General features: G+C 46.1%; 1 protein-coding gene across 5 annotated transcripts in view; it reads left to right on the top strand.

Moving 5' to 3' along the window:
- LOC147622973 (GPN-loop GTPase QQT2-like) overlaps window positions 1–25,287 on the top strand; it is an 88,446-nt gene that overhangs the window by 25,706 nt on the left and 37,453 nt on the right. For 3 of the 5 annotated variants that reach the window (XM_086820995.1, XM_086820991.1, XM_086820994.1), the window contains exon 2: window positions 13,490–13,682. In XM_086820995.1, the coding sequence (XP_086677121.1) occupies window positions 13,490–13,682 (193 nt within the window). Of the gene's footprint in view, window positions 1–13,477; window positions 13,683–25,287 lie in introns of all 5 variants that reach the window. The other 2 variants (XM_086820992.1, XM_086820993.1) reach the window with 1 other exon arrangement.

Raw genomic sequence — 25,287 nt, 5'->3', positions numbered from 1 at the left:
CCTCACCCGCGGATGTCCGAGATGAGAGGCTAGCCCGGGTGGCCCCTCCGAGATCGGGCCCAGAAGACTCCCCTTGCCTGGAAGGCACGGGCGATTCCGCCAATTGAGAAAAATCTTCTAACGGGGAAGTTACTCTAGCGAGTCAAGTCTTAACTAGATAAACTGATCTGACTAAACTTGAAGTCACATGGTCAGATCAAGAAGAGACTTGCACTTGGTCCATGGAATCACCACTTTTTTCCTCATTTACGAGGCACAGCCAATGATCCCCTCCCACAAAACAAGGTCTTCTCAGGATTTAAAACTAAATAACGTAACTAATCGTATCTAGTTGTTTCTCAAGAATCCTCCGATCTAGCCTAGCTCCATCCGGCCCATGGGTTAGCCAACCACCGGACCACTAAATTGGTGGGATTCCTTTATAAAGATTTGGTTGGGTTTTTGCCCGGGTATCGAGGAAAAGAGTTCCCAGGCCCCCTAGCCAAGCGATTCATGCAAAAATCATTTGGTCGATCACAAAGAGCATTTACAGATTGTCTTTGAAGTACTACGCACCAATGTGCTGTACATCAACAAGAAGAAGAGCGAATTTTTCAAGAACCATGTGGAATATCTTGGTCACATCATTTCTGCTAATGGGATTGCAGTAGATCCTAAGAAGATTCAAGCGATTGTGGATTGGCCTTTGCCTCACCATTTCAGATTTTCGATCTTTCTTGGGACTTGCTAACTTTTATCACAACAAGGTGCATAGGTTTTCAGAGATTGCTGCCCCTTTTGACAGAATTGACAAAGCTGGACAAACTTAAGTGGTCTTCTGAAGCTGAGCAATTCTTCAATGATCTCAAGCATGCCTTGATGACAACCCCGGTCTTGGCCGTTGCAGATCCCACCCAGCCCCTTGATGTAATGACAGATGCCTCAGATCGTACTTCTGGTGGAGTTTTGATGCAGAATGATCGTGTCATTGCTTTTGACAGCAGGAAGTTTTCAGCCATTCAAAGGAGGTATCCTGTGTATGATAAGGAGTTTTTGGCAATCGTGCATGCCTATCGGACTTGGAGACATTATCTTCTTGGAGCAGATTCAGTTGTACGTACAGATCATCAATCTCTGACATACATTTTCACTCAGTTTGTAATGAACTCTTGACAAGGCCAGTGGGTTGAATTCTTGGCTAATTTCCACATGACTATCCGGTATGTTCCTGGTCTTCAGAATGTGGTTGCAGATGCTTTGAGCTGCATGCCTCGAGCCTCTAATTTTGCCATCACAGATGTGCAAATGGAAATCCTTGCTTGTTTCAAGAATGAATTGTTTGTGCAACATGTCTTCAAATTGCATGGCTTGCCGAAGACCATCATCTATGACAAGGATCCCAAGTTCACTGGACATTTTTGGACGTCTTTGTTCAAATCTCTTGGCACGAATTTGTTGTTCAGTTCAGCCTATCATCCTCAAACAGATGGTGAAAGAGTCAATCAGATTTTGGAAGAAATGATTCGACATTACATTCAAGCCCGTTTGGCATCATGGGAAGATTATTTGCCACTCGTAAAATTTGCTTATAATAATTCCCATCATTCAGCAAATGGATTGACTCCATTCAAGCAACATATGGGCATACTCCTCTTGTGCCTACAAACTTTGTTTTACAACACAAAGTGGCATTGGCAGATCAGTTGGTTCAGGAGATGCAAGATGTGCTTGTGCAAGTTCGAGATAAATTGGTCCATGTGCAACAAAAATATCAAAAACAGGCCAACAAGCATCGTCGACATGCAGATTTTCAAGAAGGAGATTTGGTCTTGTTGTATGTGGCACCTCACCGCTACAAAACAGTGAAGTCAGTTTTCCAAAGTTGCGACCTCACTTCTATGGGCCTTTCAAGATTCTTCAGAAAAATTCAGTTGTCAGTTACAAGTTGGAACTTCCACCTTCATGGGGGAAGTTTCACCCCTGCCTCTTCCTCATCCTCGTCCTCGTGCGAGGCCTCCTCGGGTGTAGAGTGCTTTCTCCTCTCCAGTTGTTGGGTCCAATCCTTTCTTCTCTTTGACCTTGTTCTCTTGCTCTAGTAGAGCTCCTTCTATCTCATGCCACTTCAAATCTGGTACATTATTTAAGGTTGCCACAATGTTCTCACACTCTCCCTTGTCCACACTCTTTAGAAGCACTCCTAGTGCCTCATCATCTTCTACTTTCTTTCCAATGGCTGTAAGTTGTTGCTTGATGCTTTTGTATTTGTTCAAGTGTGTGGTTAGAGGTTCACTTTCCTTCATGTCAAGTTTGTAGAATTGCATTAGCAGATTTATCTTTGAATTCTTTGCTTGAGTGCCAAATAATTTGTTAAGTTCATCCCATGCATCTTTAGCTTGTTGTATCCCTACAATGTGGTGAATGATTTCATCATTTAAACTATGAAGATGACCATATTATCCTTGTTCCAGAAGTAATTCTTGACGTACGACAGAAGGAAACAAGAAGAAAGTTGATTACAGAATTTCTTGTGAAGTGGATGGATTTAGATGAGTCTGATTCCACTTGGCAAACGGATGAAGACATGCAGCAGTACCCTAATCTTCTTCAGGAGTTCTTTGACAAACGGATGTCTATCATTTGACATATGGGTTTTATTTTAAATGGGAGGGAATGTCACGATTGTGACGTATGTATGTATCAGATTCTCTCTTCATTGCTGATTCTTGTTTTTGCAGATGCAAAGAGTAACCAGCCAAGGGAACCCCTGCCCTTGACTGGTTGCGACTCTTCACCAAAGGATGTACCTCTTCATCGAATAGCCACATCCCTTCGACGAATGGTTGTATCCCTTGATGAATGGTTGTGTCTCTACATCGAATAGACACATCCCTTAGCCTAAAGTTGTATCCTTTCGTCTATGGTCATGTCCTTTCGTTAAAGGACATGCCTCTTCAAATGTGTCTTTTCATCTCCTAAATAAGAGCCTATTGTACTCAGTTTAATCAATTCAATTTAATCTTCTCTCAAGTGCTCTCCTGAAGTCTCTTGTTAAGTACTTAAGTAGTAATTAGTACACAATATGAGGGATTAACAATATAATCCTCACGCCTACCCTCTTATTGAGCTATCTCTTCTACACTTAGTTTCCCACCGGTCTTGCCGGCGTAAGCTTGGGCGCATTAGTTGAGTTCTTGGAGCCACATCATTTCTTGGAATGAAATTAAAGGTTATACCCAATAGGGCTACTCGACTATGGTGTACTCAACTTTTTTGAACGGATGCAGGGTGAGGGCCTCTCTTTGTGTGGAGTGAACTTTGCTTGCATTTTGAAAGCCTATGGAGCACATAAGTGGCTAAAAAGGGGAACAAATTCATGATGATATTACTAGGCAGGGGTTTCCAGGAAATAATATTGTACTTTGGGATGCACTATTTGCTAAATGTGTCCAATAGCACCAAGCAGAGTAAGCATTGAGCTCAAAGGGTCTCTTTTCAAAATGTAGTAACCTTCGCTTGCATGTTAAAAGCATGTGGCAACACAGGAATAGCTAGAAAGGGGAAACAAATTCATTATGAGATTGCTAAATAGAAGCTCATGGAGGAATTAATATTTTTGTTGGCAATGTGCTGGTATTAATGTTTGCCAAATGCATTGTAGTCGCAAGCTTGACAAGTCCTTTCTATGTTGAATAGGGCCAAGGTGAGCAAGCACTAAATTGTTTCAAATGGATGGAATACGGAGCCTCTATCGAGATGCATGATGTATTCTCTTGGATTATACTCATCACGTGTTTATGCCCAGCAAGGGCAAATCCTAGATGTTCTAAATTTTTTCAAACAGATGTCACATGAGTCTCTCCCAATGTAATCACATTTACATGAATCTTGAAAGCAGGGTACAATACTTGCAAAAGCAAATGAATTTCTTGACATGCATATGAGCAGGGATATAGACCCGGGGAAGACCCCGTTTGGTTTTGGCCTTTTCCCCCCCAGGTGGGTGCCTTGGGAGTGGAAGGCTAGGTGTCACGTGCACCTAGGCACTTTGGTACACGGTGACACATTAGCTCATCAACAGTTTAAGAAACATGTACAGAAATAGTACCTTTTTAGGATATTTTGTCGTGTGCCATGACCCCTTTGTGAGCCCCAGGCCGAGACATGTCAGACACAAGCTACGTAGGTCAGTCTCCCAGCCATAGAGGTTTGTTAGGTCAATGTGAGGTCAGTCCTCTTGACCTACTTTGGAGAGTTCAGCAAGTAGTCCTCATGTAGATGTCAGCCATAGGTTAGATTGCATCAGAAGCATGTAAGTTGCAGGGGCCAGCCCCAAGGCCAGTCAAGGAGGGACAGCCTTGCAAGGGGTATTAAATACCCTTAGCCTTCAGTTAGGCCCAGTTAGCAGCCCCTGTGGTGGCCTGGGTAGCAGTCGGCAGCCTCCCTTGTGGCCTGGGTTGGAGTCGGTCAGGTGTGAAAACAATCGGCTAGTAGACAGGACAGTCCATGATGAGTTTTCGCATTTAATACTATTGTACTCAGTCATGGCAAATTAAACAGGCTGACAATAGTCTATGCCAGCTGACCAGCACCCAGGAGTCATATAACAAATCAAGTTCTTAAGCAAACAGTCGCTTCTTTAGGTGTGAAGATTCAGCCAGAAAACCAGCGGCTTTAGACGCAAGAGTGACACCACTTCTTCCTTGAGTCATCCTCCTAAGAGGATGAACTTCAGTAAGTATAATGGTAAACTCGACCCCGCAACATTTATTCCTAGTTGCATCAATTTGAAGCTTAGTTTGCTGCTATAAGGAAATATGATACTGACAGAGTGATCTTGGCTAGTTGGTATTTAGAAGGTGAGGCCATTCCATGGTGGACCGAGTGGGCTCTGTCAGAATATGCAGCGGAAATGATATCCAAACTTGGGTAGACAAGAGCAAGTAGACTGCAGAAAATAATCAGCACAAGAAACACAGAGAGATGTGTGTAAACTCTTCTCTATACACAAGATCCCGAAGATACTGAATGAGAAAGTGGAGGAGGATGGGGGGCAATATATACAAGCCCATGAGGGCAGTCGGCCAGCTCTAGAAGAGGCCCACGACTGAATAAATGTCCACGACTGCTGGTATTAGCAGTCGGCCAGCATCTGATGCCCCACGCCTGCACAGAACAAGTCGGCCAGCACTCAGACAGCCCACGACTGATACAGATGCAGTCGGCCAGCTTCAGAGTGCTCCTGGCATCACCTGGCAGCCCTCCAGCCACTAGGAAAAAATGGGAAAAATAGGGAAAAAATACGGGGAGTGTGGAAAAATGATATACGGGCGGGCACACCCACAACAGAGGCCCTGGTGTATACAAATAGACAGGAGATGACTTCTAACACCCCCTCTCAGCTCCTGGCTGTGTAACCAACCCCAGGGAGCTGGAGTGCCGCCTGAGCGTAGCCTGAGGTAGAGACTTCGTGAAGAGGTCCGCCGCATTGTCCTCCGTCGAACAATAAAGTAGCAAGATGTCACCCGCCAAGATCTTCTCACGAACAAAGTGATACTGTATCTCTATATGCTTGGTCCGGGCATGGAAAACCGGGTTCCGAGCAATAGCTATACAACTCTGGTTATCACACTGGATGACTGTGGGCTCCCTCTGTGGAAACCCCATCTCGCCAAGCAGCCTCCGCAGCCATACAACCTCACAAGCAGCACCACAAGCAGCCCGATACTCTGCCTCTGTCGAAGAAAGGGCAATAGTCGGCTGCTTCTTGCTGCTCCAAGAAACCGCTCCTGAGCCGAGGGTAAAAGTGTATCCTGAAGTAGATCTCCTCGTGTCTGGATCTCCTCCCCAATCTGAGTCACTCCAACCTTGGAGCTTGACTCCATTCCCTCCTGTGTAAAAGAGTCCCAGATCCTTCGTACTCTGCAGAAACCACAGGAAACGCGATCCTGCCTCCCAAAGAGACATCTGCAACCAAGAGCTCAACTGCCTCATCAGGAAGCTCCCGTCCAATCCGGTGTCCATCAACCAGATCAATGAACCAGACAGCTTCTGAGTCACAGAGACATCACACTGCTCACAAGGATCAACACCTATTACGGTGCACAAGCAAGTCCTGGAAACCTGATGAAACCTGTCAACCACCCCCTCTGAATCCGGAACCACAAAGCCTGGAGAAACTACCTCCTTCTGCAAGTAAACACCTGTCACCTGCGTGGCTTTTCGAAAGGTCCCCGTGGAAAGAACATCCTCAACTACTGGAAGTTCTATGTCCCGAACACGACGAGACATCAGAGCATAAGTGACCTGTTCAGCTTCCTCTGACTCACGAACACAAGAACTACCAACATCAGTACTGGAAAGTTCCTGCCAACTGCTGCCATCTACTGGTAAGCTATCCACCACTTGGTCTCGGAAAGCCCGCACCTGCAGCGTATCCACACTTGAGTAGCCATTGCCACAGTGCCACTCATCACAAACCTGAGGACCTGGGAGAGAGAGTGCTGAAAGCCTGTAAACTCCATTCTCCACTCCGCCTTCCCAAACCACTTGGCCTGTTGCTTTGTCCCGGAGAGCAACAAAATGCTCATCAAACTCCACCCGTACGCCAGTCTTGCACACCTGATGCACTGACAACAGATGAAAACCAAGTGCCGGAACATACAACACGTGGGAGGAATGCTTCCCCCCTCTGCCATCGGGAACTATCTCCATCCTGCCCTCACTGTGAACTGGGATAGTGGACGTATCACCAGTAAGAATATGACCAGAAAGCCTGCAGAGATCCTGTAAACCAGAACGGGAAGGAGTCATGTGCCTGGAAGCACCACTATCGAGAATCCACTCCCGAGTATCCGTTGCGGAGAGTCCTCCAATCTCCTCCCTGCCTGAAGAAGATGAAGCATCGGTGTCCATCACCTCCAGGTGCACAAAAGCCGGAGTCTTCATGATTGCTGAGGAGTCTTCACCCTTCTCGGTCTTCCGCTTGGGACACTGCCTCCAGTAGTGGCCTTTCTCGCCACAATCATTACAGGTCCTCTCTGCCTTTAGTTTCTCGCGGTCAGCGTCGGACATCTTCTCAGAAGTCTTCTCCGATGAAGCCTTCCCCTTGCCCAAGTTACGGCCTTTCGACCGTTGGCCAGTAAAGGCCTCCGAACCTCGTGAATCGTTCCTCCTGGTCCAAGACCATTGGCACAAGCTCCTCCCAAGTAATGGTGCTGAGCCTGCCACTCGTGATCAACGAGGAATAGAAAGCGGAATACTGACCAGGCAAGTGGGAAAGTAACGTGATGGCCATATCTTCGGACGATATCTCTTTCCCAGCTTGAAGGACTTCCTGCTGAAGGGCCTGCAGCTTGTTAATGTGTTCCCGCATCGTCGAAGACTTTGCAGGATTCATAACCCGCATCTGCACTTCCAAGGATATCCGCTTCATGGGTGACACCCTGTTGTACAAAGAAGCCAATTGCTCCCATATGCCTCTCGCCAGCGTCATGTGCTTCACATGGTTGATCACCTGCGGTGTGCAATTGAGGAATATAAACGACCGGACCCTGGCGTTGACACGGTCCCACATTTGTGCCTGTGCCTCTCGGTCCTTCCTCGTCGATAATAACTCCCCTTCCTCAGCTTCCGGCCTTGGCACCCCTTTGATAATAAAATCAGCAAGATCATATGACTCCAAAACTGACTCCATCATGACCTTCCAGATGCCGTAATTGGACCCGTCCAACTGCCGATCCACTGGGAACGTGGGGAGAGTCGGAATCTTCACGTGCTTCTCAGCCATCTCGATTAAATTCGCCATCTCGGAGAGTAACCTGAAAGGGTGGGTGGGTGGGAAAAATCTGAAAATCAGAAATATGCAAGTGGCCGTCCAGCCCCTCTGCCCGCCTTCCTCTTGCACCTTCACTTCCCGTTCAGCCCGAAACAGTCCACCGATCAGCAACCTGTTGCTCCCCCTCTTGCTCAGAAAAACGCCCAAGATCTCCTAGAGCCTAGGGCTCTGATACCATGTCAGAATATGCAGCGGAAATGATATCCAAACTTGGGTAGACAAGAGCAAGTAGACTGCAGAAAATAATCAGCACAAGAAACACAGAGAGATGTGTGTAAACTCTTCTCTATACACAAGATCCCGAAGATACTGAATGAGAAAGTGGAGGAGGATGGGGGGCAATATATACAAGCCCATGAGGGCAGTTGGCCAGCTCTAGAAGAGGCCCACGACTGAATAAATGTCCACGACTGCTGGTATTAGCAGTCGGCCAGCATCTGATGCCCCACGCCTGCACAGAACAAGTCGGCCAGCACTCAGACAGCCCACGACTGATACAGATGCAGTCGGCCAGCTTCAGAGTGCTCCTGGCATCACCTGGCAGCCCTCCAGCCACTAGGAAAAAATGGGAAAAATAGGGAAAAATACGGGGAGTGTGGAAAAATGATATACGGGCGGGCACACCCACAACAGAGGCCCTGGTGTATACAAATAGACAGGAGATGACTTCTAACAGGCTCATGCCCACACCAGATTAGTTATGACAGCTTATGTTTGGGACGTGTTTGTCGCGCAACTAGTCCTACAGTTTGCCAACAAAATTTTGAACATATGTTTGCAATTAGGCATTTCTAACAAGGACAAGAAAGGGCAGTTCCTTTATGGCCTTGACACGCAAATCGAGTGGTAGGTGTGTATGTTTCGGCTAGCCACCTTCGAGGATGCACTCTCACTTGCATAGAGTGCTGAAATGAAGTACAATGACGGAAAGCCCAAGACTTTCCAATGTAGTATACGCCAAGCTAGGACCATGTGAAACAACGAGGCCTTCTTTAAACTTGAGTTTAGTGAGTCTTCAGCAATCCTTTAAACAGCATACATGAATCTGAAAGATGTAGTTGAGACAACACCAGATGGGGTCCGAAGCTACCCACTGATGTCCCCCCCACCCTGCAGACAGGAGTATTTGCTTTATTTCTTTTGGAGAATTGAATACAAGCTGTACTGTCCCCACAAGATTGAGCGGACAAACTAACTGACTGACTGCCAAACGCAAGGACAAAGTGACCAAATGCTAGGCAGAACTGTGCATAAGTTGTAGGCGACTGTGAAGCTATCTTCGAAGAGAATACACCCGCCTGAGACTGAGGGTTAGTGTACTGAGAACTTTGGAAGAGACTGAGCTTCTGATGCCTTTGGCTTGAGAGCAAATGCTGAAAGTATGCAAAGGCTTAGGGCCTAAGCACACATGCTTGGCTGTTTGCTTAAGAACTTGATTTGTATCTGACGATTTATGGACTGAGGCTTGCTCACCTTTTTATATGACTCCTGGGTGCAGGTCAGTTGGGATAGACTGTTGTCGACCTGATTAATTTCCAACAGCTTAGTACAATAGCATTAAATGCTGAAACTTGTCGTGGACTGTCCTGTCTGTTGCCGACTGTTTTCACACCTGACCGACTCCTGCCCAGGCCACAAGGGAGGCTACCGACTGCCCAAGCCACCACAGGGGTTGCCAACCGGGCCTAACTGAAGGCTAAGGGTATTTAATACCCCTTGCAAGGCTATCCCTCATGGACTGTCCTTGGGGTTGGCCTTAGGGCTGGCCCCTGCAACTCACAGGCTTCTGATGCAATCTAACCTATGGCTGACATCTACATGAGGACTACTTGCTGAATTCTCCAAAGTGGGTTAAGAGGACTAACCTGACATACCTATGGCTGGGAGACTGACCTACATAGCTTGTGCTTGACATGTCCCGGATTGGGGCTCCTAAAGGGGTCATGGCATACGACAAAATATCCTAAAAAGGTACTACTTTTATACATGTTTCTTGCATTGTTGACTCATCGTGTACCACTACATGGGTGCACATGACATTCCCTCTTGCTTAGCTTGGCGGTAGGTTCATGGCTTCGAGGTAGTCCGCCAATAACTATGGATACTCGAGGAAGAATTCATCTAGCCAAACGTCTTCATCGGTGGTATAAAGTTGGCGAAGTCGTCATCCGGAACCGTGCTTCCAACGATGTAGAAGGATCTACTTAGGCTCTATGACTTTTGCTTCATCACCCTCTTCTGTCTGCTGCTCTTCTAGGACAGTCTGCAATGAAGGTCCGATATAAGGCTTTAACCAAGAGACGTGGAAGACGTTGTGCATCATCCAACTGTCTCACAATCTGAGTTGCATGGCGATGTCACTTAACTTCTTGATGATGGGAAAAGGACCAAAACTCCTTAATGATAACTTTGGATAGTGCTTGCCCACTTCCTTGAGTCTTTGCACCGTGATCCTTAATGATAACTTTGGATAGCGCTTGCCCACTTCCTTGAGTCTTTGCACGGTGATCCTTAAATACACCCAATCGCTCTCTTTGAAGTTGACATCTCTCCTTGACTTGTTTGCCAGTCTGGTGTAAGCCTCCTGAGCTTTGGTAAGGTGCTCTTTGACTAACTCAATGATGGTTGAAAATGTTTCTGATGTCTTGTTGGCTTCCAAGGAAGGATATATCATCCGTGTGAGAAGGGGCCTTCCTGTGTGCCCATTGTGTCGGGGTCAGATCCTCGTCCAAGTAGATATATTAACGTCTGCAAAAGACCACAAGGGTCTATGAGACCAAAAGCTACAATGAATCCATGAGTAATTGAATCATGGAATAACGGAGCTATCGCTATCAAAATTGAATGTGCAAACCGAGGATATGTCCTGATCACCCAGTTCGTCTCCTCATGTGTGAGATGAAATGTTGGTGCATTGAGACTGTACTGTGGCGCTCTATATGAAGCCCATGTGTAGAGAACCATGTAGTGACCCCCAAGAACCAAGCTCGGTTCTCCCCCTGAGCTACCAACTGCCTAGATGACTCCCATGCGAGTCTTGGTAGCCTGGCTGATCCATGTCCGTGATACGGTGAATGTAAGCAATTGTCTGAAAAAGGGCATCAATCACCATGGGGGCTGCAGCAAACTCTTCCCGGATAATGGCATGTGGAAAAGATGGTTTGCTGCAGATCATACGTGAGAAAGAAAGATATACTAAAGACCCAATGGGCCTATGAGACCAAAGTGATACAATAATGTCCATGGTGATGGAACGGGAAATAAAATAGAAACAAAACAAAGCTATCTCTATTGGCATATCTCACCATGGAACGGAAAATTATATATATATATATATATATATATATATAGAGAGAGAGAGAGAGAGAGAGAGAGAGAGAGAGAGAGAGAGAGAGAGAGAGAGATGAAATGAAATGTTATATTAATGTCTTCAAAAGGCCATAATGACCTATGAGACCAAAAGTTACAGCATGGTGGATCTGATACAATGTCTGGATAAAAAAACCCAAAAAATGAAAAATAAAGATGATACTACTGGCACCTAGAAAATGAAACTGGAATTGGAAGGTAAACAGAAACCCTTATAGGGTGTGAATATAGTGAGGGGGGGTACGCTATGGAGGTGAGTGGATTATAGTGAGGGGATACAATATCATGTGGGACGGAGGGGTACACTATGGAGGTGCCTCCATCTCATAATATGTGCCACATCGGACACTGGCGGATCTCCTCAATATCCTCTGTGGTCAGCACCCCGGCTGGGTGTCCCGCATGCCTCGCAAGAATAATCCGAATCCGCCGCTGCAACCTCCGTCTATGCTGGGATGCCCTCCTCCGTAGTCGTGGGCGTCTGGACCACCCAAGCTCAATCGCACAATCAATCAGTGTACCCCTGGTGTGGGCGGTATCCATGTCCTGCTGTGCTGCTGTGGTCCATCTGGCGCAGTGATGGCTGGACTAAAGAAGTCTGTAATGTGCCTGAGAGAGAGAGAGAAATGAAATGATATATTAACGTCTTCAGAAGGCCAAAATGACCTATGAGACCAAAAAGGTTACAACAATTGGTGGATCTGATACAATGTCTGTGTAAGGAAAGCTAAAAACAACTAAACAACTAACTAAAACTGAAACTAAACAACTCAGGATGGTTATGCATGTTTGGTGCTGAGGGTACACCCTCTCTTGTTTGGAGCTCCCATTGTTATTGGCCTATGCTTTTTATCCCTATGGGCATGCCAGATGCTTTCGGCCACGTCAGATTACAGTTTCATGGTTTGGGTTGCCTAGAGGAGTTGCGACAGTCCGACTGGACTCCCATCCTTGTTGTAGGCTCTTACAGGAAAAGACGGGAGGTGGACCCGTCTTTTCACATTGGTATGGCTGCCCGTTGGCAATTATGGATCTGGGAGGGACGGCCTCTTTCGCAGCTGACTTGGGACCCCGGGGAATGGGAGTGGTCTGCTGTGGAGACCGGCGCTAGGCATACTTCCTTTTTCGGGTATACTGTTCGGATTGGGAGACACTGCTTGCTTCGACGACAGTTACATAGACCTACGCGTTTTGGCACTTGGCTACATGCAGGTCTCTCTCATGCTTTCCTGACATAGTACTGGGCATCTATTTGGAGGCTGAGGATTGCTCGGCGGATCACTCTCTTTTTTTGGTTGACTGCTCATGCTGGTCTTGCCGTCGGCACTTGGGGTGCCTTGATGGGCCATGATCCCATATGTATATGCTGTGATCATCAGGTTCAGGAGTCTCAGGCCCACTGCCTCTGGTCGTGTCTAGTGGCTTCCTCTGTTTGGCGAGCAGTGGCTCTACTACTCAGCAGAGCTGGTCAGCATGCAGGTTTCCTCAGTTGGGGATCTGTGTTATGGCTCCTTCCTTGGCCGGGACCACATGTGTTCTTTGAGGGTGAGGGCACCGATGCTGTGCTCATGCTTATGGCGACGGGGTATCGGTGGGGGTACCTTTGTATGATTCCACCAGACGCCTTGCAGATGGAGCATTGGCATAGGGATGATGTTTTTATGGTGATTGCTGCGATTGCGATGTGGAACATTTGGAGAGCTCGTTGTCTCCATGTCCTTAGTCACACGCGGCAATCGACACGTGATACTCTAGTCCTGATTTCGCTCGATCTTATCCGTGCACTGCGCTCCATGTATGATGATTCCTGTCGGCCCTCACAGACAGCCCAGGACAGACACCAGGCCTTCATTCGACGATGGGGGCGCACGGGTCTCTTCTTCAGGATTGTTGGAGGACATGCTAGATGGGAGTACACTCCCCCACAGTGGTTCATATTGCACACATCACATCATCCACCGTGATGTAGCACTGACCGCTCACAGGCTACACGCCTCTCACTGCACAGTTTGTATGCCCCCTCAGTAGGCCACCACTGGCACTTTGGGGAATTTTTCATACTCAGTAATATAGCTCTGTGTTCCCTCAAAAAGAGAGAGAGAGAGAGAGAGAGAGAGAGAGAGAGAGAGAGAGAGATTTTTCTATTTCAATTTTAAATTGTTTTTTATATTTCAAGTTGCTTGCTGCCCACTTCTAGTTTTAAGTCTTCTTGTTTTCTCCTTGTTCTGAAGCCCTATTTACACCCAATGGTCTAAGTTCACGTTCTAACTTATTTTCGTATTGGAATTTGTCAAGTGAGTGACACAGTCAGATAGCAGTCACATGGACAAAGATGAGGAGCATGGGGAAGACTTCGGAGATCAGCTGAGGCATGCGGAGAATGATGTGCAGAGGTTGCTTCGCAATGAAACACCCTTTGCTTCGGGCTCCGCTGAAGGCGGGGAACCGTCTCTCTCTGTTTGCAAAAAGCCTGTCATTGTAATTGTCATTGGCATGGCAGGTATGGCCTTTTGAACCCATATGTACTTGCATGTGAGAGAGAGAGAGAGAGAGAGAGAGAGAGAGAGAGAGAGAGAGAGGGAGAGTTATATTAACGTCTTCAAAAGACCCAAAGGGTCTATGAGACCAAAATGATGTTTACATAGTGTCCATGAAATCCTTCCATGGATCATCAAGATTGTGGAGGATTGTTAGCATATATCATCTCCTGTTGGTGTCTATTCTGTGTCTATTCTAGTGTCTATGGGGACCCTTTCCATGCTCAGGCATCCCCCATATTTTCCCCAAATTTTTTTCCCTATTTTATGGGCCTTTGTTGTGGGTTGCCCACCCTATTTTATGGAATTTATGCCTATTTTTCAGGTTGTGTAGCATCTAGGAGGTAGTTGGCCAGCTCACATGAGGTGTGTATATACGCTACTCTCTCCCTTACTTCTCATCATTGTTTCTTCATCATTTTGGTGAGCACCTTCAGCCCTTTGCCTACGGAGTCCACTCCTTGCCTACGGGCTGAGGAGGATTAGTGCATCAGCATTTTGCTGTTTTCTCTCATCTCTCTCTTGGAGCTTCAGCGTTTTTGTCATTCGTCTACATCTTTCCGCTGCCCTTTGACATGGTATCAGAGCCCAGAGGCGTCTAGTCCTGGAATCACTGATTGGAGGCTGATTTTTTCCGCGTTTGCACGTGAACTCAGTGGCTGTCTGCAATGTTTCAAACCTGTGTTTTCTTCTCCGGAGCGGCAGATCTGCACTTTCGCGTTTTTTTTCTCCTCTCCACTCTCTATCCCGCCTACCCTCCCTACAAGTGCAAAGGGCAGCTCTTGGGCTGTTTTGGTAGCTGCATTTTTCAGAAGAGGTACATCATGGCACTCATCCAACCTTTGGCGGTTCAGATATCCACTCTTCTGACTTTGCCTTCAGATGCCAAGTTGGATGGCACAAACTACAACATCATGGTGGAAGTAGTCTTGGGAGACTTATGGTCTTCTGGAGTTCAGCACTTGACCGGTCCTCTGGCCTAACCCGGACACTAGAGAATGAGGATATGAGGGATATTGTAACTATTTGGCCCTCCCAGCTCTATTTCACATGATAGAATCCTTGCCCGGACACCACATAGGTGGAAGAAGACATGGGGACAGGGTCCATAAGGTTTGATTAAGAAAAAGCACCATTCTTGGTCAAAAAGCAGGAAAAAGTAAAAGTTAAAAAGGGTTGACCTCGAGCCAAGGGAACCATTGGAAAGAGGATATTGAGCCGGACCAAAAAGCTAAAAGCCGATTTTCCAAAAAGCAGCTCCAAGGCCAAAAAGCAAGACCCTGAAGCTAGAAAAGCAAAACAAGAACTTTTGATGAAAGTCGAGTAATATTTTACTATTAAAAAGACCAAAAGCAAAGTAAAAGGCAAAAGCAAAGCAAAAGCATCACTTTTTGGCAAAAAGCTCTTGAGCATCAAGTTGAAGAAGAACCTCTTCATTGCATTGCCATCTTCATTGAAGCGTGGAGATCATCTTTTCCATCATCATCTACTTAATCATGAACCAAATCATGAAATTTTTCATTGTTGCCCGTTGATTTAGAGCACCTCCATCAATTGCTGTGCCATGTCATCACCTGCGTGTACAATTGTACAGATCCGTACAGAGCTATATGGACTGTACGAGCTGAAAATTTTCGAAATCCTAAAAATTTTAGAAACCCTAAAATTGCTTTAAAAACCCTAAAAACTGCTTTTTAGAGGTTTTTATCGCCCAAAAACCATTAAAACAAGTTTTATATTAGTTTTTCTTGCCACAAAGAGCTTTTCCATGGTTTTCTTCATCGACAAGGCTGTAGGAGTTGTGTAGATTACTCATGCGATGAGCGAGTGATTCTTGGACTTGGATTTGGATTTGGATTCATTGGATTTGGTATTAGCCCGGGGAGAGATACTTGTGGGTCATCCCCTTGGTGTGCTCGGCATCAGAGATCTTGTGCCTTGACATCAACATTGACATCGACTTGGATATCCTACATCGGCATATCTATTTCTTTTGTATTCATTGATTGTATTGATCCTAGCCAGCGTGCCCGTGGATTGCTCTTGAATAAATTCCCGAAAGGGGGCGGGGCTTGTTCCGTGCTCAGTGTGTTGTAATGTGCAAGATCCTTATTCCCTTCTCTCTCTCCCCTCTCTCTATATCTTTGTCTCTTGGACATGTGGTTGAATGTCACGGCACGCCCCGTTGGGCTTACAGTGGTATCAGAGCAGGATTTCTCTTGAACGGGTGACAGAGCCATGTTGAGAGTAGAGGGAGACCAAGGACCTAATGAAGGGAACAACTATGAGGCCAATCCGGGACTTCAAGATGGGAACCAAGGCCGATAGTCTATTTCTCATGAGACAACAACCATGACATCAGCAAAGTAATGAGATTTTTTGCAGTTTAGAGAGTTTCTCGAAGATGATGAATTCCTTGCTTGGAGAGCCAAGAAAAAACAGGACCATCGAAGGGCTCAAAACGTTTGAAGATTTCATCAAGGGTTGAGCCATCGAAGCCGAAGGAGTTGAAGCTGCCAAAGCCTATCTTTTGGCCAAAGGAGTCACCATTGTAGAAGGATCTAGAGATACCTATTCTATTTCTTATGGAGGAGACAGGGAAGCTACTCCTAGGCGTGCTCTGTCAGATGCAGCTTCCTCAGGACAAGTAAGGGAAAGGAAGGCAAAGAAGCCAGAGAGATCGGAAGATCATCAGATTGACATCATGCTAGTTTGACGAGAGGTTTGTAGTGGATTCTAGACCATTGCAAGTTTTGAGAAAGAAAGCCATGGGATCATTGTGGACCAAAGTTGAAACAGAATCCTTTGAAGCATTGAAACTCTATGTTAGCAAAGGACCAGTGTTGGATATTCTGGACTTTTTTTGTGGTTGAACATGGTGAGCTTGCATTGGAGAAGTCTTGAACCAAGAAGGCCATTCTGTGGCCTATGAACGTCAAAGACAACAAGGTAGCATATGTATTACCTCGGAGATCCCTGAGCCATGCGGTTTCTATGGGTTACCATACGGATTTCACTTTGATGAAGGATCTTTATGCTATCAATGAGGAATTTCAAAGATGTTTTGAAACAGATTGAAGAATACAAAATTTGGTAACTTTGCATGTCATCAAATAGGGTTTTCTTATGATGCAAACCAAGATTATGTTTGACACAAGGAATTGAGGTCAAAGTAATGGAAGAGTACCATGGTCTTCCCTACATGGGGCATAGAGACACCTTGACTACACTTCAAGCTTTGGAGAGCTACTTCTATTGGCCTACTATGAGAAAGGACAATGAACTTTATGTTCAAGATTGTTGTGTTAGAAGGTCAAAGTTTGATTGACAAAAGCTAGCAGGATTATTGCACCCATTGAATGTTCTATGGGAGAGTATTGTTATGGATTTATCTTTGGATTGCCAAAGTCAGGGAATGATGGTATATGAACCTCTTTAGGAAACCAAGAAGATCAACCGTATATGTTATCGGTTGGACCTTTCAAATCACTAGAGGATATATAATGTCTTCCATGATAGTTTATGGAAACCATGTATAGGGTGAAACCGATCCCGTCAAGTGGGAAAGACTCCGTTGGACACCCACACGCTTAATAGCACAACTTTAAAATCACAAATTTGAAATGGACAACTTAAAACAACTTGAAATTGAAATGAAATGAAATGGAAAGATGGACACCAGCACTGGGGCCGGAACGGGCCGACCCCCCCCTCAATATATGATATATTTATTGGGAGTATTTAATAAATACAATGCTCCATGGGTTCCAAGAACCAGATAATGTCCATGTACATATGAAAACAGTACCAAACAAATAGGCTCGAATTTCGATGTAGAACCTCGAAGCAGAACGACCACTAGTGTGGTCCAATCTCTACGGTCCTGTGCTTTCACTGGACTCCGCGGAGAGCCCCTCACTGGTGTTCCGAGACCACGCACAAACAGGCGCTCTCGTACTAACGCCTGGCTCTCCCGATCTCAGCACCTTTGGGCCGAGGTTCGCCAATATAGCTTGGACAACCCGGCACCGAACGGGTGTTGGCTGAGCGGAATGAATCCTTTATCAGATTTAAACATAAAATACTTTATTCAAATCTGAAAGTCACTTACTTGTAGATGGTTGATAGGAAACCAATACTCGTGGTGTTTGTGCAGAAGATGAAACCACCCAAGAGATGTGAAGTCTTCTTGTAGCCGTCAAAGGAAAAGAAGTACAACCTCGTGCAAATAGGCGATAGAAAAACTGCCTTGAGAGAAGTAAAGTCTCGCTGCAGGAACACAGCCACCCGTTGTATAGGAGAAGGTGGCTCAGCCTCAAGAAGCGTGGAAAAACAACCAGTATAGAGTGGCCTGGCTGCCGATGAACGCTTTGACTGCAAAGGGGTAGTGTAGGTGCCTGCAGTGGAGAGAGGTAACCTGCTGGAAGAGATGCGCAGGAGAGCTCACAGGCGTCTACAGAGGCAGCTCCGTCTGCTGGTGGCAGTCTACTGGGGGTACCACGCTGCCTGCTGGTCCAGGAGGAGTCGCCGGCTGCAGTACAACCTGTAAGAGGAGGTAGCGCAGCAATCTGGAGGTGACAGCCGCCTGCAGAAGGTGCAGTCACCTATATAGGAGATGAAGCAGCCGCCTGTGGCGAGTAGAGGCAGTCGCTTGTACGGGTGGTGGAGCAGCCGATAGGACAGCCAGCGAAGGTGATCGCCGGGTGATGAACCAACGCCAGATAGAAGCGATGGGTGCCCACGCTTGAAGGAGAGAGTCCCTTGTTATAAAAATTAAGGTGAAGTTAACTTTGGTGATACCCACGTTTGCATGTGGGTGGGGAGTTTGGGTAGGTAACCATGCCCACCCCCACACTCACTTAAGTGGGGCTCCCCACCTTGGCCCCTAAGTGGGTGCCCAAAGGGGGTGCCCACATTTAAGTGAATGTGAACACCTGACCTTATAAAATGAAAGGTTAGAATATGAAACATTAAAACAATATGTGCGACATACTTACCACCTGTTCACATGCACCAAAACTTGTCAGAATACAGGGCAGACTTCACGACTCACTGGCAGGCGTCCCCGCTCAGTAAGTAACACGTCAAGCAGGCAAACACACAAATACATGTCATGCGAAAACAGTTTCAAACATGCAAAATATGTGTGCATGTGCAAATAGTAACATGGACATATCTCCCGTTCATGGAACAAGTACAAAATATCTGTCGGCACAAAACTGGCACGACATAAAAACATAAAAACCTGGTCTTCCTATGGAGTGACAGTCCCATAGGTAAGACACAGTTCCAGGCACGAGTCTCCCTATGGTGTGACAGTCCCATAGGCAAAACACGGCACGAATACTGGCTCTTCCATGGCGTGACAATCCCATGGGTCGAACACAGTCCAGGTCATACACGGGTGGCACTGGTCTGGCTCCCGTCCATACGACACCATCCTGCTAACACACGGGTGGCACCAGTCTGGCTCCCATCCATGTCAGCAAAATACTGGCCTCTTCACACGAGACACCGGCCTGGCCTCAAGTGAACGAGACGCAAAAACTGGAGATGAACCAAATGGTCGGCCAATTGGTGACATCCCCCGGGCTTCTAAAAAGTTGACCTCAACTGAAAAGCCTCAAGATATGCCTGCAACAATTGTGGATAATCTGCAAAATAATCCTCATTTACCCACTTAGCATCAATAGGCAAATAATTCTTAAACTTCACAAGGTATCTCCTGGAAAGCTTTCCTGCAGGTAGCTTTCTCTCCTTGTGAAAAACAATCTGTTCTGGCTGGAGGATCTCCTCAAGCTCTTCAATTTCTGGCGGATCTTCTGTGACAGGCTCATCAGGATCTGGCCCCACATATTTCCGAAATAGACTCACGTGAAAAGCATTGTGAATCTTCCAATGACTAGGTAAAGCAAGCCTGTAGGACACTTCATTGATCTTCTGAATCACCTTGAAGGGTCCATAATAGCGAGGAGAAAGCTTAGGATATGATCCTTCTCGTCCTAGCCTCTTCCGAAGCCTAGCCTTCTCAAATTTCAGCAATACCCAATCACCTTCTTTGACTTCCATGTCCCTTCTATGCTTGTCAGCAGCCATTTTATGCTTATCTTGAGATCTTGCAATGGCTGTCTGCACCTGACCAAAGGCAACATCCAAGTCACGAACATATTCATCAGGTGCAAAAATCTCATCCTTGGTACGAAGGATGGGTGGCAAGACCACTCTGCCATAAATAATCTCAAACGGAGCCTTTCCTGTGGAAGCATGGATTGTATTGTTGTAGGCAAACTCAACAAGTGGAAGATACTTCTCCCATGCACTCTTTTGATCTGCCACATAACACTTCAACAAATCCAATACGGCCGAATTTGCAGCTTCACTTTGGCCATCCGTTTGGGGATGATAAGCTGATGAAAACTCAAGTTTAGTATCCATATTATCAAACAAAGCCCTCCAAAATAGGCTTGTAGTCCTGGGATCTCTATCCCCAACAATGGATTTAGGCATACCATGATGCTTGAAAATATTAGCAAGAAAAAGCTTTACCATATGATCAGCTTTAATGGTTTTCTTGACGGGCAAGAAATGAGCTTGCTTACTAAACCTGTCCACAATAGTCCAAATAGTATCATTCCCATGCTGGGATCTAGGCAAATCCATAATAAAATCCATCGTGATACTTTCCCAAGGTTGCGAGGGAATAGGCAATGGCTGAAGCAAACCTGGAGGCTTTTGCCTGTCAAATTTCACCTTTTGGCAAGTAATACATGCACGCACATAAGCCTCAATGTCTTTACGCATGCTTGGCCAAAAGAAGTACCTTTGAATCATGCGAGTAGTAGGCATAATACCTCTATGACCAGCATAAGGTGGAGCGTGACATTCGTCCATAACCTTTGGACGCAAATCCTTCACCACACATAGGCAATTATCCTCCATGAGATAACCCTCGTTGATAACATAAGAGGCATGTGAATGACCAGCCATCAAATCAGTCCATATATGGCAAAAATCAGCATCCAAATGATACAAATCTCTCATAGCAGCAGATAGATCTCCATGAGAGGCCACTGAGACTGCAGCAACATAAGGCCTCCTAGATAGTGCATCGGCCACCACATTTTTCTTTCCTGGGGTATGCACAATCTGAAAATGAAACATGGAAAGAAAATTTGCCATTCTCATCTGCTTCTCTGAAAGCTTGGTTTGAGATAGAAAGTATCTCAAGCTTTGATGATCTGTCTTGACTACAAATTCAGCCCCAAGAAGGTAGTGTTTCTAAATCTTTAAGACGTGAATTACAGCCAAGAGCTCTTTCTCATAGATATCCATATGAAGCTCAGCATCATGCAAACGACGGCTCTCGTATGCAATTGCATGCCCTTCTTGATTTAGGACAGCTCCTATGCAATCACCACAAGCATCACATTTAACCACGAATGACTTGTGCAAGTCAGGAACAATCAATACTGGACCACATATGATCGCATGCTTGAGATGCAAGAAAGCATCCTGTTCCTTTGAAGTCCATTTAAAAGCAGTTTTCTTCTTCGTGAGATCATGTAGAGGAGTGGCAATCATGGCGAAATGCCTTATGAAACGCCTGTAATACGAACATAATCCCAGAAAACTACGTACTTGATGTACGTTTTGCAATTCGATGGTAAGCTTGTTCAAAGCTCTATAGTCTACACACATACGGAATGATCCGTCCTTCTTTTGAACAAGAAGCACAGGAGAGCAGTAAGGTGAGGAACTGGACTGAACCAAACCTTTCTCTAAAAGCTCGTTTACCTGCTTCATGATTTCTTCTTGTTGTGCGGCACTCACTCGGTATGCGGGTTTGTTAGGTGGAGAACTACCTGGCACAAGATCTATGCGGTGATCTTCGGGCCTTTGGGGAGGTAATTCACCTGGCAACGAGTCAGCAAAACAGTCGTTGAATGCATTAAGAAAATTCAGCCTATCATTAGACATAGCATCCACATTTTGATGATTTGGCACAAGACTATCACGCACAAAAACCAAGTACGCTGAAAGACTCTTTTTCATTGCTTTATTAATTTGGATGTGTGATACAAGTGGGATGGAATCCCCTTCTTTGCCAGCATCAATAAAGTGCATGCGGCCTTTATGCATAAAAGAAATCATATTAGACTTGTAGTCTTTGCGGGGCTCAAGCCTATGGTGCCACGGCTTGCCCAACAATACATCACATCCGTTCAGTGGAGCAACTACGAAATGCTCATTATCAAGGTAGCCCTGTATATGGATGCGCAACTTCCCTATCAAAGGGGTAACCTGCACCTGTTTACCAATAAATGCAGCTTCGGCTTCAATCTGAGGTCCCATGTTTTCAACCTCAATACCCAATGCAGTTGCCATTTGCATAGAGATGAAATTGTCAGTTGCACAGTCATCAAACATGAAGAGTGCGGGCTGATCCTTGATTTGCCGCCAAGCCTTGCAAACCATACGCTCTTTTGCATCATGACCTGTATTTCCTTGCACATCAGGAACTGCATGTACATTAGCTTTGGTGTGCTTGTCCTCGTGCTTTGATTTGCGATGTGGGCATTGCCGAAACATGTGGTCTTTGCTACCACAAGAAAAGCATTTTCCATCCTTGGCATATTGCTCTCTTTGCTCCGGGGTTAAGCCGAATTTGTTCTTCCTTGGGCCCTGTTCTTTAGATGTGTTATTTTCAGCTTTACCTCCCTTGTAAGGCTCCCGGAAGTTCTTTTTAGGTGGCTGTCCACCCTTTTGCTGATTTGGGACAGCCTTGTCCTTCCCCTTTGAACCTCCTTGATCCTGCTTAATCTTAAGCACCAATTGCTCCGTAGCAAGGGCAGAAGCTGTGAGCTGTTGCAACGTATGTTTCGGGTGCAATTCAATACCCGATCTATATGCTGGTTGCAATCCAGAACGAAACTTCCTTTTTCTTTCATCCTCAGTGATTTGCATGAAGGGAGTCACTTCCAGCAACACTTTCCAGAATTTGTTAACATACTGTTGCACACTCTCATTATCTTTTTGTTCCAGCCTGTCCCACTTTTGAGTGAGAGTTTGCTCTGCATTGGGTGGCAAGAACTGAGCATAAAATCTATCCTTGAATTCCTTCCAAGTAGAAATGGGATCCTTGGTGATCTTTTCAGTGATCCACCAATGAGCAGCAGTCCCTTTCAAAAACATGCTAGCATGGCGCACCTTTGACTTTTCTGTGAAATCCTCATTGCTAAAAGCAATGTCGAACTGTGCCACAAATGCTAACACCTTAGAAGCATCATGTTCACCATGAAAAACATCAAATTTGACAGATTTATCACCTGCTTTGAATTCCTTGAGCTTCCTGGCATGAGGCTCATGGTCTTCTCTTTTTCTTTTCCCCTTATCCAACGGGGTAGCCCTATCTGCATGGGCTCCATGGGCCGTCATAGAAGCTTCATGGGGCACGGTGGCATGTGCTCCACGAACTCGAAACTCAGATGCATGTGACTTACCTGCATATGGCATGGTCTCTCCATGAGACAACTCAGAAGGCAAAATTTTTCTGGAAGCAGACCTGTCACCATGAGATACATGTCTTGCATGCATGTGACTTTCATGCCCTCCATGAGCACTGGCATACATATATCTGTCAGGCTTAGTGCCTTGGGGAGAAGATGCATGTCGAGAGGTGACAGTCACCTCTTCCTTTTGCATAAAAGATTTCAGCCTCTGGGATGCGGGATCTCCATGCTTCAAACGAGGTGGATTTCTGAATTTCAGCTCTCCGTCATCCCCCTCTTTGATATCACCTTTGCGAAGGAGATGGGCAAGTGCCAACTCCCTTGGTTTCTTGCCCACTTCACGAGCCATTGATTCAAAAGTTACATCTACCATAGCATCAGCCTTCCTGGCTTCAATAGCACTTTGTAGATGGGGATATTCATGTAAACACTTTAACTCTTGCTCTTGAGCCTGCAAAAGTTTTCTCATATGTTCCATTTCAGCCCTCATAGCATCAGGCTCTTGTTCAAGCATAACTGTCTTTCCTGGAGACAGTTGACCCTTGGATTCACTATCCATAACGCTTTCAAGGGGCTTGTGTCTATCACGCAGGGCATCAGACCCACGAGAGGCACTAGATGGACCCCTCGAATTTGGCACTTCCAAAGGGTTGCCTTGGCTGTCCATTGTGTTTAAAGTTTGCTAAAAGCGGGATGTCCAGTACACAGGTTCGTTTCCCCACTAGGAAGAGGGAAACAACCGTGCTCTGATACCAATGAAACCGATCCCGTCAAGTGGGAAAGACTCCGTTGGACACCCACACGCTTAATAGCACAACTTTAAAATCACAAATTTGAAATGGACAACTTAAAACAACTTGAAATTGAAATGAAATGAAATGGAAAGATGGACACCAGCACTGGGGCCGGAACGGGCCGACCCCCCCCTCAATATATGATATATTTATTGGGAGTATTTAATAAATACAATGCTCCATGGGTTCCAAGAACCAGATAATGTCCATGTACATATGAAAACAGTACCAAACAAATAGGCTCGAATTTCGATGTAGAACCTCGAAGCAGAACGACCACTAGTGTGGTCCAATCTCTACGGTCCTGTGCTTTCACTGGACTCCGCGGAGAGCGCCTCACTGGTGTTCCGAGACCACGCACAAACAGGCGCTCTCGTACTAACGCCTGGCTCTCCCGATCTCAGCACCTTTGGGCCGAGGTTCGCCAATATAGCTTGGACAACCCGGCACCGAACGGGTGTTGGCCGAGCGGAATGAATCCTTTATCAGATTTAAACATAAAATACTTTATTCAAATCTGAAAGTCACTTACTTGTAGATGGTTGATAGGAAACCAATACTCGTGGTGTTTGTGCAGAAGATGAAACCACCCAAGAGATGTGAAGTCTTCTTGTAGCCGTCAAAGGAAAAGAAGTACAACCTCGTGCAAATAGGCGATAGAAAAACTGCCTTGGGAGAAGTAAAGTCTCGCTGCAGGAACACAGCCACCCGTTGTATAGGAGAAGGTGGCTCAGCCTCAAGAAGCGTGGAAAAACAACCAGTATAGAGTGGCCTGGCTGCAGATGAACGCTTTGACTGCAAAGGGGTAGTGTAGGTGCCTGCAGTGGATAGAGGTAACCTGCTGGAAGAGATGCGCAGGAGAGCTCACAGGCGTCTACAGAGGCAGCTCCGTCTGCTGGTGGCAGTCTACTGGGGGTACCACGCTGCCTGCTGGTCCAGGAGGAGTCGCCGGCTGCAGTACAACCTGTAAGAGGAGGTAGCGCAGCAATCTGGAGGTGACAGCCGCCTGCAGAAGGTGCAGTAACCTATATAGGAGATGAAGCAGCCGCCTGTGGCGAGTAGAGGCAGTCGCTTGTACGGGTGGTGGAGCAGCCGATAGGACAGCCAGCGAAGGTGATCGCCGGGTGATGAACCAACGCCAGATAGAAGCGATGGGTGCCCACGCTTGAAGGAGAGAGTCCCTTGTTATAAAAATTAAGGTGAAGTTAACTTTGGTGATACCCACGTTTGCATGTGGGTGGGGAGTTTGGGTAGGTAACCATGCC

This window comes from Cibotium barometz, chromosome 27 (genome assembly GCF_041138505.1).
Source record: "Cibotium barometz isolate CiBa-2024 chromosome 27, ASM4113850v1, whole genome shotgun sequence".
Classification (NCBI taxonomy): Eukaryota; Viridiplantae; Streptophyta; class Polypodiopsida; order Cyatheales; family Cibotiaceae; genus Cibotium; species Cibotium barometz.
Note: the sequence above shows the minus strand (reverse complement) of the source record. Positions and strands in the feature narration are given on the sequence as shown.